Source organism: Idiotropiscis lumnitzeri, chromosome 19 (assembly GCF_059441095.1).
Source record: "Idiotropiscis lumnitzeri isolate Australia: NSW breed Sydney's pygmy pipehorse chromosome 19, RoL_Ilum_1.0, whole genome shotgun sequence".
Classification (NCBI taxonomy): domain Eukaryota; kingdom Metazoa; phylum Chordata; class Actinopteri; order Syngnathiformes; family Syngnathidae; genus Idiotropiscis; species Idiotropiscis lumnitzeri.
In genome coordinates this window covers 7813993-7832185 of record NC_142409.1, presented here as the reverse complement: position 1 = coordinate 7832185, position 18193 = coordinate 7813993, and the positions used below count along the sequence as shown (strand labels likewise).

The 18193-nt window shown below is 40.8% G+C and overlaps 1 protein-coding gene across 15 annotated transcripts in view; it reads right to left on the bottom strand.

Annotated features, from left to right (window-relative positions):
* The window catches only part of ntng1a (netrin g1a), a 129826-nt gene that overhangs the window by 34557 nt on the left and 77076 nt on the right, over positions 1–18193 (bottom strand). For all 15 annotated transcript variants that reach the window (XM_088282984.1, XM_088282975.1, XM_088282968.1 and 12 more), the window contains one exon: positions 552–1195. In XM_088282984.1, the coding sequence (XP_088139110.1) occupies positions 552–1195 (644 nt within the window). The remainder of the gene's footprint in view (positions 1–551; positions 1196–18193) is intronic.

Here is an 18193-nt window from a genome sequence, read left to right as displayed (position 1 = left end):
GTTGTGTTCAAGATGAGGGGAACCTTTTGTTACTGCTAATTGTATAATGACATCTTGTTTTACACGTTACGTGACCCACTGACCACTGTGGAAGTCAGAAATCAAACGCTAATTACTACCGGCAGTCATCTGGAAGCTGAAATTGTAGCTGTGATGCTTACCACAGTTAAATGCTCACACAATAGATTGAAAACTGTGAGAAAAATGTATTCTGATTTTAGTTAGGTGTGGGCAAACGACGGCGCGGGGGCCACGTGCGGTCCGTTATACATTGTAATCCGGCCAGCTCAATTTGAAAGAAAATTAAACGAATAAACCTTCTTAATGTTTTATTTTCTAAATACTATATTTTGTTGTAATGCTTTAGTTCATTTTCATTAAAAATGTAATGTATTTTTTTTCTCCGGTGAGGTGAGGTTACCAAGACACTTCATCCGTCTGCTCACGGTCCGGCCCCTCTGTCAAATTTTAGAACCCATTGTGGCCCGCCAATCAAAAAGTTTGCACACCCCTGCATTAAGTGGTCTAATCCAATCGGATTGGGCTCTTACCTGCCCTGGACTTTAATATCAGAAATGGCGTAGAAGTATCTGGACAGGTTGCTCTCATCCACCATTGTAGCTCCAGTGGCAGGTCGGAGAAGTCGGATTCTCAGGTCTGTGATGGTGAAAAAGTCTCTCAGGTTCTTGGTGGTGTCCAGTTGGCCATAAAGTGAAGCCATGTTATGGAGTCGAGGCCCAGCGAACAGCGCAAAGCGGTCCTTGATCTCAAAGCGAACGGTTTTATCGTACTTCCACACGTAACCTCGAGAGTAGTCCTCCGTGCAGATGATGTCCAGCAAGGTATGCTGGGTCAGATCCTGCACCGTCTTGGGCTCCATGGTGAAGGCATCCAGGCAGTCTGTGGCATAGAATTGATATGGCTGCCAGGTACGTCCATAGTCCAGCGACTTTTCCAGCACCATTTGTTCTGGGCGGCCCGACTCAAACGTGACCACGATATCATCTGTCAGCTCGATGGTCTTGTTCCACGATAGCGTGATGTTGACCAGGAGGGCCTTCGGATACCTTTTCCAGGATGTCGACTGCCAGAACGTTGTGGGGTTGCGCCCCTCGATGTCAAACATGAGTTCTGGAGGGTGGGCGAGTTCCTCAGTGCTGGCGTCACATTCGTTATTACACATGTAGGGGTTTTCCTAAAGATAGGAGAAAAAAAAAAGATCATATGTTCAGTGGACTGATTTGGACGGGCAGGGAATCTGAAAACCTTTAGTGAAATATTTAAATACAGAGTTGACGCCCCCTAAATAAATAAATAAATAAATAAATAAAACATTAAATAAATCAAAAAATAAAATAAAATTAAATAAAATTAAGTACAATTAAATAAAATTAAATAAAATTAAGTACAATTAAATAAAATTAAATAAAATTAAATAAAATTAAATAAAATTAAATAAAATTAAATAAAATAAAATTAAATTAAATTAAATTAAATTAAATTAAGAAACGTGCGAAGAGTATGAAGAGCTCTTGCACAATTTTGGACCATTTATTCTCTGAACTGTTAGCCAGCCAATCGCATATTATATAATACATCGACAAGCTTTTAACTCACCAAGCCTCCTTCTCAAAAGGTCTTTCCAAAATAATTTGTCTGATTTACCCCACGTGATTGTCAGACTCCCTGAGGCTTTACCCGTCTGCCCAAGGCACTCCGCTTGTAGGCGACCTTTCAAGTGCTATCAAGTCCAACTCATCAGTAAAAGATAATCCACTGCTTGATTAACTTGAAGATGACACTTGGTGTATGGATGGATGTGATTCTAATGTAGTGAAAAACATGATGCAAGATGCAAGGTCATCTCATAAATTAGATTAAAAACAACTCCATTGGGCTTAATAAGCTTTGCAAGTTTTTCCTCGTCCTCCATGGCAAGGTGACAATGAAACAGCAATCCCTCAGGCCTTCAAACTGTTGGAGAGCTCCATTAATATCCTGCCTCGACCAGCCCCTGCAGGCATTTTTCCTGCTCTGGGAAGTCCTGGCTGTGAGATGGTCGAAGGCTGGATGGTGGTGGCAAATTCCACCCAGGTTTCTTAACACAATGTCATGGTGGCATGTTAAGGTGTGACATTAACTGCATAATCTGGTGCCTTGTGTGTGTTTGGCCTTGTGGTAGATTGAAAATTGAAACTGAGCTAATATGGCAGATAGCTTTCAATCCGAGACTATTGTATATGCATGAGAAAAAAAAATCTCGAACAAAGAGTCCCTGAAGGTAAAAGAACAGAACAGTAATGGTTGGTATCTCGTAAAGCTTTTGCAAATGATTGTGCTAAAAATGTCAACTCGGCTATTGTAAATGGTAGATTATTTCAATATATCATGCACATATTTATTCTAAAATTAATATACTGGAAAAATTAAATAAAAAGCAGGCGTAAATTGAACAATAGAAAAATTCAAGGGTTTTTCCTGGTGGCCACAATTAATTTCTCGAATTTATTGAAGGCTCACTTCTAATTTAATGAAATTTATTTCATTACATAAAAAAATAGTAAATTGACTGATCCAAAAAAAAAATGTCTTGTTGAGCTGTTTGCTCTCATTTTTTTCCGCTCAGTTTTCTATCAATGAGCTGCTGCCATATTTATTTTTCCACCATGAAACCTTACATTGCTGTCGTCACAGGGAACCCAATGAAAAAAATTACAATGTTCGAATTTAAAGCTAACAGTGAGGCTGACTGAAGCGCAGGAAGTATTAAAAATAGTTCTTGATTTCTGAGCCATCAGTATTTGCCGGCCGTACCTAATATTGTGGCTCAAGAGTATATTCTCTCACACCCACTGCTGTTGTCACTAGATATGTCCAAACATAATCGATTTCTCGTGCCCTGAGGAGATCAAAATATGCTGCGTGTTAAACTTGGCAACCTTGGCCAGCCGTCCGACACTCTCCTGAACCCACAGGTTAAATATATTTCATCACCGCTACTTGTCTCCCACGCTTCAAAATACAGCCTTTATGTAGATCAATAACCTCGACCCGGCGAAGAGGAAAGAGATAAAATGCTGAGTGTATGGTCTCATGAAAATCAATGGCAGACATCTGTGTTTTACTCGAGGGGAACCTGTGAGGGCTCTGTTAAGCAATTAATGGTTTGGCACATGCAGGAATAATTGACCGCACCCCTGAACGCAGCATAGAGGTAATTAATGAAGATGTTTGTACAAATCCCACCAGGGGTCGGGTGGTCAAGACACGGGGAGGGTTCAACCACCACGGAAAACCAAGCCAGGGGTTGAGGATTGCTGGAGCACTTAATTGCTGTTGATGTCATCATAACACATCGGTTTGATCCGATTAGAATAGAGATTGTGTGTGCGTGTGTGTGTGTGTGTGTTGTTGGCAGGATGGAACTCTGAATTCCTTTGGCATTGTCCCCATTACTGTCAAACGGTTAACCCAATTGAACAGCCAACGAGAAGGATAAAAATCAACAATGTCGTAAACAGAGGCTCATGAATTTGATTGCAGACTCCATTCAGCCGCACTTCACACAAGCCAGAGCTCTTTGGAGTGTTCAGGCGGTGGAATGGGAGATTAACTCTTGCTCGTTATGCGAGGCGCTTTTAGACACATTAGAAAGCACTCGGAGAAAATAATTTTGGGATAGGCAGATAAATTGCATGTTTCCGAGCGCGGATCGGTCACTTTCAGTTCATTTGTTCTTATCTCGAATTTTACAAACACAGCGGTGCCTTGAGATACGAGTTTAATTTATTCTTTGATAAAACAAAGACGCGTGTGAGATTTTAAACTGTGTCCAGTTTTTAAACTGCGATTGTGGCGCTGACAACCTTGGCCTGTCTACTCTGAAGCCATCGATGGAGGATGGGACTTGAGGGAATATAAATTTACTGCCTGCTGATAAGACATAAAGATGGATGGCCTCCCACCAATCAAATCAATCTGTATGTGTGACAGATGTGTCAGACGTATAGCTCAGACAGCAAATTGAGCCCAGCTTGTAGTGTCTATTCTTCTTCTCTTCCTTTGTGTCCCTTTTTCTTCCTCAATTCATCTTTAAACATAATCACAGTATATGTGTCTGTTTTCTGCAATTAAATCTGAGTAAGAGGTCAAATTGCAGCACACTTAATATCCACTTTTAATATTGAGGTTGAAATCACTTGCTATGGGAGAGTCAGTTTAGTCTCATGATTTTGTAACCATGACGACCAGGGGTGGCGCTAGAGAGTGCAACTAAATGAAATGAGTGTCTTGCAAACTTAGTGATGGTGTCCAAAATTTGCGACTTTGGACGATCTAGGATCCCAGCTGCCCAATCATGGGCATAGAATTGTGGGGATGAGCTATTTTGGAAATGAGCCAAACTATGATGAGACAATTGGGGAAAATTGTCAAGTTTGAAGGTTTGCATCGCATTATCAACAGAAAACATGACTTGAGAAACAATGAACCAACACGGATTGAACAAACACTCGGAAATAAACGAGACAATGAGGCACACCTGACACGAGTGTCTGGAGGGAGCTGATCGGATGACGCAACACTTACAAGAACAAGTGCAGTCAAAAATATGAGCAGAGAATACATTTAAACACAATTAAATTATTTTAAAAAGATATTCAAAAAAGTTAAATATACGCCAATTCTGATTATGAAAAGAAAATTCTGAATAGCTCTCTCCTGGAACTTTTTCAAAAAAAGCGCAAAACAAAATATTTCATTGTCGTTAAATTTCACACTTGATGGATATGCGGGCACTCCAAAGCCCCAACTATGAATATAAAGAAGACATAATGTCGCTGAAGTATCATCCCTGACATCGACAATATGAGTATGCTAATGCTCTCGCATCGATCATCTCGCCTTCTGTTTTTTTTCTGTCAAAGGTCAAATATGACCGAAGCCATTTCCAGCATGCAACTTCTAATCATCTTCATCGCGACGAAGATTTGCATAATTAGTGTGCTGCTTATTTATGATATATACTATAGAGACTGCCTTGCTAATAAAGCCTTTTTGTTCCTCGATAGTTTCGCCATAGTGACCCAGGGTGCTTTTCTTTTTTTTAAAGCAATGCCAACTCATTTTCAAAATTCTTCTTCCTCCCACCCATGACTTGAGTGGATCAGCCATTACATCCTAACACCCCCCCCCCCATCTTCCTCTCTTCCACGGTGATAGGTGGTGCAGACAGAAAGAGGGGCTTAACCTGCACGTGGAATGAATATTGGATGCCAGTGTGACAGATTACACTGGTAATAGACACCCGGGCCAAATCCTCACAAGGATTACAATCATATTTTCAAATGGTTCAGGGTCGGCCGGAGGTCGCCCAGGCTGGACTGTGGTCAACAAGGTGATAGTGGACCACATTAGAAATTTACACTTACGAGTATTTATCTTTCAAATGCCTTTTATGTCTCCCGGCAGACCCGCAACCGGGATTGGGGAATGAATTGAATCTTTTTCACTCATTCACAACCAACCCAGTAAAAAAAAAAATTGATTTTGACGTATTTATCCGTCAATGGTATTGAATGAGCTAAATGGCTGTAATTGTTTTGGTACACACCGAGCAAGCGTATCGCCACAACCCTTGGCGTAGTGGTTCCAAAACTTTTTTTTTGTTTTGTGGCCCGAGTGGGAGACATCCAAGACAGTGTGAGCTCCTCTGCTTAAGCACCTTTAAGCGCCAGTGTGTGGCTGTCACATAAACACAGGGGAGCTTATGAGGCGGGACCGTGTGTACATGTCCTCATGATGCTTGCCCTCCTCTTTGAGTGCCTGTCAATTTGGGAGATTCACGAAGCTTAAAACAATAGTCGAGTGAGCCTTCAGCACCTACTCTTCGCATTGAGAGGATATAAAATACATTTTACATTCCATTATCTTTTATATGGGCTGTCACGATCCGTATGGTTTGAAGGACAGGATGATGGCCCTGTGCTTGAGAGTAGAAGTGTAAAAGTCACAGTCGGGTGATGAGTGCCTCGCTAACACAGAGGGTTCATGGCTTTGGCAGCCCTGGACGAGTTGTAAGAAGACCAATTGAACGCGAGACAAAACTCTTGAGAGTTGCGGCTGAGAGCCCTGACCTCAACCCCATTAAACGTCTGCACTTGTGGGTAAATGGACAAAAATGACCTCAGACACACTCATGGAAAATGTTTCCAACTGCAACGATAGGGCAACATCGATTTTCACTTTCGGTTTGCGTAATGGCCAGCTTTTCCAATCGACACGTTCCTCAATCAAACGGCCCTGTCGGAAAATAGTTATCGTTTTGTCAATTCCGAAGCCTTAAGAGCTGAGGCTTCATCAAATTGTCACGGTCATTGCATCAGCCAAAAAACGGTCCCTCGCATCTCATCATCCCCCCCCCCCCAACCCAAAAAAAAATGTTTACTCGATATTTGTATTGCAAAATTTGACGTCACAACATCCAAACTATGTACTTGATTTGATTGGTAGACTTTTGAGATTTTCATCATCAGAATCATGAGCGTGGAGTGGAAAAAGACAGACTGCTGATATTTGAATTCAAATGATGCAATACATCATCAACAAAGGAGAGGTAATCAATGAGTCTGTCATCATGTTCGCTTAATGTTGCAAAGTGAATCCATTTTATTCCGAATCACAAGAAAGAAGAATGAGGATGCATTGCATTTATTCTGTTGATGCATTTCTCTTTTGTTTTCCGACGGATGCTCGGTGTGGGTGTTTAATCGATTTATTTTCAGATTGCTGAACGTCATCTGTAATATCCGTAAATTAAAAAAAAATAAATAAATAAAGCGAAAACTAAAACTAATAAATACTAAATTAAACCCAGGCACTAAATGAATAAACTCTAAAAACGAATTAAAACTCAAAGACTGACATCTGACATCACCTTCGAATCATCTCAAATGACTCTGCTGTATTCGATTCGACCCCATTGTGTCAATTTGAGGTGTCCAAAAAAATCCAATCAGTCGTCATTATCCTCATTCACGCTTTTTTTTTCCCACCGCAGCCCTCAAGCCCCATTTTATTTATTTAAGTCTTCGTTTTTAAGAGATGATTAAAATCAATATTGTGGTTAGGCCTTGCCTTCCCTCGGCGGATCTTTAACAGTGCCGAGAGTCGTTGTGATTCCGCTCCAGGCTCCTCTGTCAGATCACCAAAGGTCTATTTAGTCATTCTAAAGGGAGACTTTCTTCTTTTTGTCTTTATTTCTCTCACCGAGTCGCTTTCCCTGCATGTGCTTCCATCCCCCCCCCTCCAACCCCACCCTGGAGATGATTGACAGATGACTCTAAGGGAGGGAGGACGGAGCTTTTGGGCCTTTTACTTTCTCTGAGCTTGGAAGATCCCGATACTCGGACACACAAACTCATTTTTAAAGGCAAGCGACACTAAGATGCGCACACACACACACTATTCCTCATTACCCATCTAGGTTAAAAGAGGCTGTAAAATAAAAATAAAAGGGGGAAAAGCAGTATAAAGTAGCGCAGCCGCTACTGATTAATTACAAGTGAATCCACTTGCATTCCCGACAATGACTGCAATCATACGCTGCAATTAGAATTCACAATTCTCAAAAGGGACTCAAGGGTGCTCTACTAGTTGATTGTGACTGAGCGCCTGATGATTAGGATGATAGCATAAAGATGAGAGGGAGGCAACGGTTTTTTTGTCGCTGAAAAGTAAGTTTTGCAGGGCCACGGGGAGTGGGGGGTGGGGGGGGGGAGTACACCAATCAACTCGACACGGCTGAAATTAAAGATACTTTAAGCACTCTGTTAGTGACGAATTAAACTAAGAGATACAAATTAATGAGCCCACACTGGGCGGCGTGTTTGTGTGAGCATGACGAGGGGGTTGCCTGTTTGTAGAATTCCATGTGTGCGTTTCTGGTGCCAAACACAGCAGAAGCACACTGGTTTTAGGCTCCAATCCTCTTTAATGAGGGATTAGATGCAGTGGTTGATCTTGTGATCGCTGCACACACTCGTGCTCATTAGGTAGTCAGGATGGGCTTAAAATGGCAGAAATAAAAGAAGAGTCCGTCTGCAAATGATCGGACTGGAGGGGCTGTGTGCATTTTTTTTTTTTTAAATGTGATAGTTTTCGTAATTATGCAGGCTAAAGGCTGTGAGTTTAATGTCAAAGTAAAAATAAAAGGAAGAGAATTTTGAAACAACCACACATCTGAGTCTTTCAGTCCGCTAGCTTTACTCATTCAATCCATAAGACATACATATAGCTTTTCAAAAACGTAGTCCCTGCCTCCCAAAGACGTATTTATACGTATTATGGAATATTAATTTTCCTAATTAAAATAGATATTACAATAATCTAAATTTTGAACTGATAATTGTCATTTCCATTCATTTCAATGGGAAAAAAAGATTTGAGATACACATGTTTGGAGTTGCAAGCATGTATTTGGACGTTTGACAAACAGAGTTGGAAAAAGACCCGTTGAAAGAGTCTTTTGGCTGGGATTGAATGCATCATACGACCAGATTAATTTCATCTTTGCTCGCAGAGCTTGCTGACAGCCGCACAATGCAAAGCAATGTTGTCACACACGGTCAGGTGAATTTTAGGTGAAAGTACCTTTCTATTATAACTGGCTTCCTTTGCCAGCGCTTCTGCTATAATCCTGCATCCAGTATTCCCACAAAAGGCAACATTTTTTTTTTTCCCCACAGTGGTTCAAAACGTGAAAAATGTTCAATGGCGCAGTGAAACTAGGTGCAACACTGATTTCAACACCCTTTTTTTTTTTGCTCCTCTATACATGCTCCTTTTTTTTCCCCATCTGCACCGACTCTTCCTTTATTTATCCTCTCTCAAAGTTGATTTCATCTGACGCGACAGAGTTGAAGAAGCCATGGGCGGAGGTGCTACAAATGCTCTGTCACCGCTCTAAACATGGCAGCAAGAGAACGCCTTGACAGCTCTTGGGTGCAACGCGGTGAATCAGCAAAGATGCGGTGCATCATTACAGCCTGGTTGACTCCAGCCTTTCTACCTCATTTCATCAACACCGGCAAACTACACTTCAGTTGGCCTACTTTTAGGACTGGCAAAGGGAAAATTCACTGGCATGGAGGTGGTGGTATTGAAAAGCAAGGGCAGCCTGGCAGTGGAAATATTCCCCATTTAAATGATGCATTTGAAAAGTAAACAGTTTATTGTAAATGAGGTTTTTATTAGTGCTTATCACTGGGGAGCATCGAGCTTCTATATTACTTCTGACTCAACACTATTGACACAAATGAGAACGGGATGTAATTTAGCCGTTCACATCGATCTAATAGCCGCAGCGTTATAAGACATCACAGCTAGGATTTGAGAAATACGTGAGGACATTTGCGGGTCAGGGTTTGTGACCGGTGGCCTTATATTGGCAAACTTGTGAAGTCATTCAGTGAGAATAAAGAATATTTTTTCAGTTATTTATATAATGTTTATATAAAGTTAAAATTCCATGAGTCTCTGTCACCTACTACACAAGCGCAAGTTAATGAATGGGGCAATCATTGCCAAGAGTCTTTCAAATATTTACACGCTTGAATTTCTTTGTTATTTTCTTTGTGTGACGACACACGGAGCAGTCCACTACGTCCTTGTCAATCACATCTTGTTTGTTTTGACATAAAAGTAATAATACAGTCATAAATTTGGTAACTCAAAATGCAATTTCCCATTAAGAACAGCAGGGGGCGCAGTTCATGTCATGTCATTACACTCTCGTAAATCGGATGCATCTTCATCAAACTATTTAACATCTTCGCCTTTAATAACTGCAGCTCATAAAATACACACATTTATACGCCAACGAAACTATTTAACAATACCTCCACTAAAATATTCCCCAAATATTGAGTGTTGCAAATGAGGATTATTGAAACACTTAATTAGTGATTTAAACCAGCTATGCGGACACTCATTGATGATCCATTGAAAATGTTGTCTTGTAGTATTATGCTAATCCACCAAATAATGACGAGCCTCTCGGGGCTCCAGAGCGCGCACACTCGGTGCAAGCAGTCTTTTTTCGCTGGCTCTGCTCAGAGTGGGCATCTGCTGGCGCAAACCCTTGGAGAGCATCTGTTGGCAGTGAGATGGAACAGCCTTGCCAAACCCTCACCCACATTTGACTTCTTAGTGGGAGTATGGCATCTGAACTAATGCACCTTTTAAATAGCGGTATCGTGCACGGGGATTATATTTGCAATAAATGACCAAGACAATGGAATGGGACCATATTCTCTCTCTCTCTCTCTCTGGACCACTAAACCAGATTAAAAGTGATTATGTAGAATTCATTATGACTCGATTACCTTTGAGGTGTTCTGTAATTAAGACACAATGTGAGTGACAACCCAGAGACTTATATATATATTTATATGTCTATATATTGTATATAAAAAAATCAATATTTTGAGGTTAAATTCCAAGGGCGACTTGATTTCATTCATCTTTCCAATGGACAAACTCTGCTGGCTTCCCACAGACGGTTGCTATGCCGTTGAGCTGGGGAACAGCAGTTTGCATGGGTTCGCGTCAAGAGGAATTCCAATATGAAAAGAGAGCAAGGACAAAAAAAAAAAAAACGGAGCGAGATAACTGAGTGGATGATGCATAAGCAGCAACTCGTAGTGCATCACTAGCCTACTGCGTGTAAAAGGTCAGAACTGCTGCGAGACGCTCATGATTGGTGCTGTATGTGGAAGTTGCAAAGCATGCACCGTTCGCTAGCTGAATGCAACCAAAGATTTGATTTTCCGTCCAAACCGATGAAACGTTACAGTCCAGTGAACCACAAGTTGCGTGTGTGTAAGTCACCAAGCAGCAAAATTACATCGTGTGCACATGCATGATTTAAAACTCCAAGTGATTTTTACACGAAGCCCTCAACAAAAAAAAAAAACCAAAAAACAACTTACTGCTTCAAAATGCGAGTTTAGGTTCAATCAAACTTGCTTTCAATTCACAGCCACGATAACGGAACTTTATCGAAGCTTGGTTGCTTTCCCTGAGGGTGATTTTTTTTTTTTTTTTCATTTTAATAGACAAAGCAACACAAAAGAGCATTATGAGAAAATCCACTTGCTAATTTGAGAAGCAATCTAAAAGAGTGTACACGGCTGACTTGATGACAGCTGTCAGTGTGACAAGAACTATTATCAGGTGGGATTTAAATTGTTATGCTGGAGGCAACCAGGCGGTGTCCAGGAGGGATTTGAAAAGACAAGGTTTGTGAAGAAGCTGGGGAGGGTTTCAGGTACTGTCACTCAAACATATATTGTTTTTCCTGCAGGCCTGTGTTGAATATTCATGGAGAGTAACTCGCAATGACACCCCAAAAGTAAAAGAACTCACATTATGCCACGAGCAATTAAACAACAAAGACAAATGCCGGCGCATGGAAGAGTATTCCGGAATTTTTGTTTCTATCATCTCGTGAAGAGATTATTTTTACGCAGCAGTGTGATGAGATACAGTATGTGTAATAATGTCACTTAAAGGTTTGGAGAGTAACGTAATTAGGATAAAAAAAAAAAAGGAATATATTCACTTATAGTTGCTGGCAATAAATACAAATACAGATTACAGGTATTTTTTTTATTTTTTTTTAACAAAAATGGCATTATTTTTGCAGGACTACAATTTCAATACAAGGAATAAAAACAACAGTTGCTTTAAACTGAGCGAGTAGAAAATGGCGACGTGTGATATCATAAACAATCCTGGTGATCATTTCTGACATTTGGACTATCATATCATTAATCTTGTCAAAGTACTGAAAAACAAATATTTTGTATGATGTACGAGTGGTTGACATGTCAATTCTGAAGTTCCGGGTTTGAATTCTGGGGGGTTTCCAAAAACATGAATATTACTCATTTATTAATTTACATGACTTTAAATACCAAGATTGCGAGCAAGCATTTAGTCTGTGAAATCAATTGGACAGAGTTTGTGACTGACGACCACTCGGAATCCCTTTCGCAAAGTATTTTCCCTCTCATACGTGACGCCGACTGCATTAACAACGGAGTCAAATCTGGATTTGTCAGTGCTGCTTCTGTTGACGAGTTAAACACCGTGAAGAGAATCCTGACACAACGAGAATATAATTATGAGCGGATTTTGTGTGAAGATACAAACGACTTAACAACGGGAAATAAAACAACCCAACCGAACGATCTCACCTCTCCGGCTCAAAAATGCGTCCTAACAAGGCTGCGAACTGATGAAGCAAACGCTTTGCGAGCACACGCCAGCCTCCGCCTACACTTCCCAGTAGGCACTGCCCTCTTGTCGCAGACCTGTTTGCCGACTTCAGCCAATATAACGCTGGCACAAGTCTACTGAAAGGTGTCGGTCCAGTCAGCACAACCGTCTCCCACCTTTTCTTTCAGGAGCTTGTCTCCCTTTGACATCACAATGCACTAATCTCCAATAACACGCTCAATTAAAAAGCTTCTCTGCCTAAATCTCGGGCGGCACGATAATATAACACGAAGCGCTCGAGATTAAAGTACTTACATAATCAACAACAATTAGAGCACCCCGATACGTGCCATTAGCTGGAATCATCAGGCAAACGTGTCCTTCATTACAATGCTTTAACAACCTTACAAATTCCAGCCCCCTCGCGGGATTTCACTTTTTCCGCCTCACTGTCAAGTGCTTTGCTCTTGATAATCTAGTTCAAATAGCTTCTCAACACTGAGCATGTAAAGAATTTAAAGTCAACATGGTGCTCTGTAGGAATTGTTACTTTGGAAATAGAGCAAGCCCGACAGCTTCCGACAAAGATGATTCCGAGTGGAAATCCAGTATGCTGGCACGGAGAGCGGCTTACTCTGTGTTCTTATCTCTTGGCAGAGCGGCGCTGAGGCGCTCACTGCCACATGGCACCCAGATACGTGGCGAGGCACAGTCACACATGCTGGCTTTTATGAGTCATCGCGCACCACCATGGCTTCCGAACGGCAAAAAAAAAAACAAAGATCTCGTTAGGTAAAATTCCCCAAAATAGCTCGGAAAGTAATGGTGTAAAATTGTTTGCTCTGCATAACTTAATAGATTTTTTTTCTGCCATTATGCATCACCGGGCTTTGTGTTTCGGGTTAGCTTGCCATAGCATGGTTTGGAACAGTAAATCTTTATCTGGCTCGTGGTTCAACTCTTGGCAACACGTAAATAGTGGGACATCGTAGCAGCGCGACAGTATCACCTGCCAATAATTTCAATAAGGAAAAGCAGCCCGTCACAGTGAAGAAAGGACAACAATGGGGGATATCCAACATAGTATGGTCTTCTCGTCATATATGCATGGCAAGCTTTGTTTGATAAAAAAAAAAAATATATATATATATATATATACACTATGGGGGGGATTTCCTATTTTAATAACGATGTTACATGATGGGTATAATTATCTGCCATCCATAAAAGCCATTTGGTCTTAACATACGCCCATAGGTGGCATTTTAGTACTTTCCGAACTTTTAAGGGTGGTGCCTTACTTACGTTGGTTATGCTTCAAACTACACACTCACAAAATGCAGACATTTTTAACCATGCTGCTTTTCAAAAGGCACCATGTTTTTGGTAATGTTTGGCACTATTGACCCAAGTCAATCTCAAGATTTAAACCCTATAGCGCATGCATTATATTTCCGTCAGGGGAGACTCATAGGTGCAACAAACAAGATCCGAAAGAGGCTGTGGTTAAATCCTGGAAAAATATCACCCCAAAAAAATGTTTAACTGTTCTAAGTCCCAATAGTTCTGCTCAGCATTTCCGTAACAAATAATCAGAACCAGAAATAAAACATGGACTTTTAATCTTGTTTCAAATAAGTCTTTAAATGTCTGACCCATTTTATTTTTCATTAAATCAAACATTAATACTTGGAATATAGATTTCGGATATTTGTGCAGAATATTCTCAAACGTCACACCTCCTGAAGCTTTCTGGTGGATGAGTGAATGCGACAAAAAAACGAAAAAAAAAAAAATTCCAAACAGATAAATAATCAGGCCTCTGGTGTTGCTAAAGGAAACCATCAGGCGAGAAAAAAAAATAAATCATTGTTTATGACACAAACCCCGCTCTCAAATGATATATGTCGCGTACCAAAGGCATATGAAATAAATTAATACAAGTTTCCAAACACTAGAAAGACCCCCAAAGCAGCTTGAATTCAGTCAATCAATTAACCGAGGGGACGTGGCGGAGTGGAATGAGTTCCGGCCTAAATTGCATACCAGAGGGAGCGTTGAGAAAAATTGAGGAGGCAAATTGGGGCAAGCTAATTCGGGTTCGTAATTTCTTCAGCAGAGGCGAATATAAATTGCTCAATGCTTGTAAAGTAACAATCTGACAATCTGTATAATTTTTTTTTTAAAAAGCAGCAAGTGAGACAATGACAACGCAAACAAACACTTTCAGATGATTGATGGCAAACCACGAAGAAATGCTAATGAAGCTCCGATGATCGTTTAATTGACTACTGATCTATAATCATCTGCTACTTAGTGTTTCATATTTCTCGACGGTAGTCAATCTGATGGCAAGGCGGGATGCCAACTAATAACCCGAGTGCGCAGAAGCCCTTGATGCGATCCGAGGGAATCCAGGCGAGGTGCGACTCATCTCAAACACTGACGAAGCCTGCCACTGTTGGTGCATGTGTTTACAGAAAAAAAAACAGACTGAAGGACGCTGAATAAGCATTGAAAGAGAAGCCTTTCGGTGAGACAACAATACAAGTCTCGGAGTAACAGCTAATACCTGGCACCTCTCACTAAATCATTTCATTTAGAGCGTCTGATGTGCAGACAGACGGGATGTAAAATGCATTTCCACGCCAAGCCTCTCAAGCGCTTACCGTCCGTGCGAGCATAATGAAAAGATTACCGCTTGCACCCCCTTGTCAAATCATGCCTCTAAAACAAGTGCGCGACACCTTATGGGAGCCATTTTCCATATTCTGTCAGAAACGGAGGGAAACCGTTTTTATCAGTCTTATGGCGAATCGTGAGACTCCGGCGGAGTTATTTGAACCTGAAATGCTTCACAATTTAGCAAAATTATGGAGGGCCGGTAAAGATTTAGGGCAGGGGTCCTCAATCCTGTCCCTCGAGGTCGGGTGTCCTGCGCGTTTTCCCATCTCTCCCTGCTGCAACACACCTGATTCAAATAATCAACCAATCAGCACGATTTGCAGAAGCTAGATAACGATCGTGATCATTTGAAGCGGGTGTGTTGCAGCAGGGAGGGATGGAAAACAGACAGGACACCAGTCCTCGAGGAACAGGATTGAAGAGTAGTGCTTTAGGGTATCACATCCACATTTCACTTCTAAAATGTCAATGGCGTTCAGTGGAACCGTTATACAGTGGAGGCTCATTATTCCCGAGGGATCCAAGTCTGACCACAAAGCACAAATTCCCACCAAAAAAAAAAAAATAAAAAAAATACTTCCCTAAAAGCAATCATGAACTGCCTCTATTAATAGTTTAAAACTTACATGTACATGGAAATAGTTTGCAACATTGCTACGCAAGCACACGATGTACGTCAACAATTCCGATAATGATGATGAAGGCACTACATTGCGATTTATTCGGAAATGATTGCGATCCAAAGCAGATACACACACACATATAAAAATATATTTGTCTCCACTCCCAATGCCTGTCTATCACCAATCTAACACTGCTCCCGTTACATTTGTCATTGAATGAGCAAGTGCGTAGGCGGAACTCCCGCCTAGGGGTTCCTTTGGCACTCTGATCGTGTGAATGTGATCCAATTTTTGCAAAGTTACAAATCCACAAGACGTAAAGCCACTAATTAAGAAAGAAATTGACCGAGGATGGCCCTTTGTGGATGGCTTGGCGTATTGAGAGGTTGAAATGCTACCGCCCCGCAGATACGACAAGTCTCGCCACAATTTACCAACTGCTCTCTCCGTCCTAAATGGGGTTAATAAAACGAGAAGCATCGGAATAGCCTTGACAGCACTTCACTACCTCCCTTCTGGTTGAATTCAGCTTCTCTCATCCTTTCGTCTCCCTTCGAAAGAAACTGTAACTCTCACCTCGGCTCAATCAGGAAGATTGCTTATTAAGGAAAGGCTCTGGGGTACCTCACTAAATTGGGGGGGGGGGGCAAAGTCTCACTTGTGCGATAACAACAGATTTATGTCAGAATTAGGTGTAAATAGCTGCACTGGCTATTCCGCTTCTTTAATTAAGCAAGCTCATTTTTGCATGGCTTATGCTCGCATGCTTAAATAGGGACTGAGCCATGTGGAGAGTGAACAGAAAAAGACATTCAAGCGCATTCCCAAAAAACTTAAACGGCTAAAAACCCCAAAAAAATAAAAAGCAAGACAGCCTCCAATTTTTCTGTTGATTTCGGAATGTATATCGTCATAAGCGCGGCTGGAGAAATTCCACTTGTGTTTGAACGCCATTTTTGGAGCTGTCAATGAGTAGTCAACACAATGATACGTCGCAAACGCATGTCAGATTGCTTCTCAATGTCACATCAAAATGAGTGCACAGTAAATATTTTAATGTTCCAGCACGAAACTATATTGCTTTGAAAATTCCGCAGTGTGTATTTCCTAGACAGAGCCTTTTTATCTGCCCGAGTTCTATTTTGGATGCTCCAAAAAAGATGCACGACTCACCTTATTGCTGCACTGGCAAATGTTAACGAAAAGCCACCGAGCTAATTTCTGCAAGAACTTGAAGCGCTATCATCTCTAAAAAGCGTGATGGAACATTTTTAACGCACCCGAAGAAAAATTTACAACTTGGAGACATATTTGCCACATATTCGCCCAATTACAAGAATTGCTCAAAAACGATCGAAATGCTGCGCTTCGAACGTTTTGCATCTGCTACTAAAGTGGGATCATTTGACCCCCCCCACCGCCACCACCACCACATCGATAAAAATGAGCAATGGGATCACTTTCGCTTGAATCAAATCATTCCCGTTTATCTGTTGCAATAAACCCAACCCGAATAAATAAATAAAATCCTAAATGTCTCTAAATGTGAAAGCCACCATATGCTCGAGAATCTGATTTGCATTCAATGCTGTGAAAATTAGCGTTCAAGCAGAAATTCTGTCCAGGATTACAAAGAGCAATTACTTGCGATATTACAGCATCGCTATTAATTTCCTGAGCTGGCAAATGAAATTCAGGAGGAAAATCCAGCAAAAAATGGTTTTGGACAAAAAACATTAGCAAAATTGTCAATGTCATATTTCTGAGTTTGACTTGTATTCAATATATGTCATATAAAACGTCATTTCAATACATGGAAACCGCAACTGGATGAATTATTTAATGCAATAGTTTTCCAAAGGGGTCAATCCACAAAATTCCGCCTTAAAATCTATTTTTATTCACAAACACTCAAAAACTCATATTCAATCACATACAAAGTTTTTTTTTCTTTTCTATCGCTTGCCTCTTCATTGTTTTGGGGCAAAATAAAGAGATGTTTTTCTCCAGACTTTAAAAGGAAGTCGACAGAGGCTGTGGGAAGCTGGAAGTCAAGGAGGCCCCCTGTTATCGCATTGTGGCAATATAAACGGTTGAAGCAACACTGAACGCATTTTGATGGCAAACAGATAGACAAGTCAAAAAAAAAAAAAAACACCTGATGTTGTCAGCAAGCAAACTTTTCACCAAGTGTATACGTACAAACTTTTCTCCCTGGAAGGATCTGCAAACATCTCTGCATTTTTAAATAGACGGAGAATTGTTTGCCCACTCCATCTTTTCCTATCATACGATATTCATTTAACTTTAGATGACTTTTTTAATTGTTGGATGTAGAGGGGGGGAATTTAAAAGCACCACAAACACCATAAACAGGAAACATGTTCATGGGTGATTAGGCTAATACAGGCGTGGGCAAACTACGGCCCGGGGGCCACATGCGGCCCGTTAGACGTTTTAATCCGGCCCGCCGAACTTGGAAAAAAAATAAATGAATAAACCTTGTTAATGTTTTATTTTCTAAATACTGTGGTTTTTCAAATATTATATATTGTTGTAATGCTTTTGTTCACTTTCATTTAAAATTTATTAGTTTTTTTCTCCGA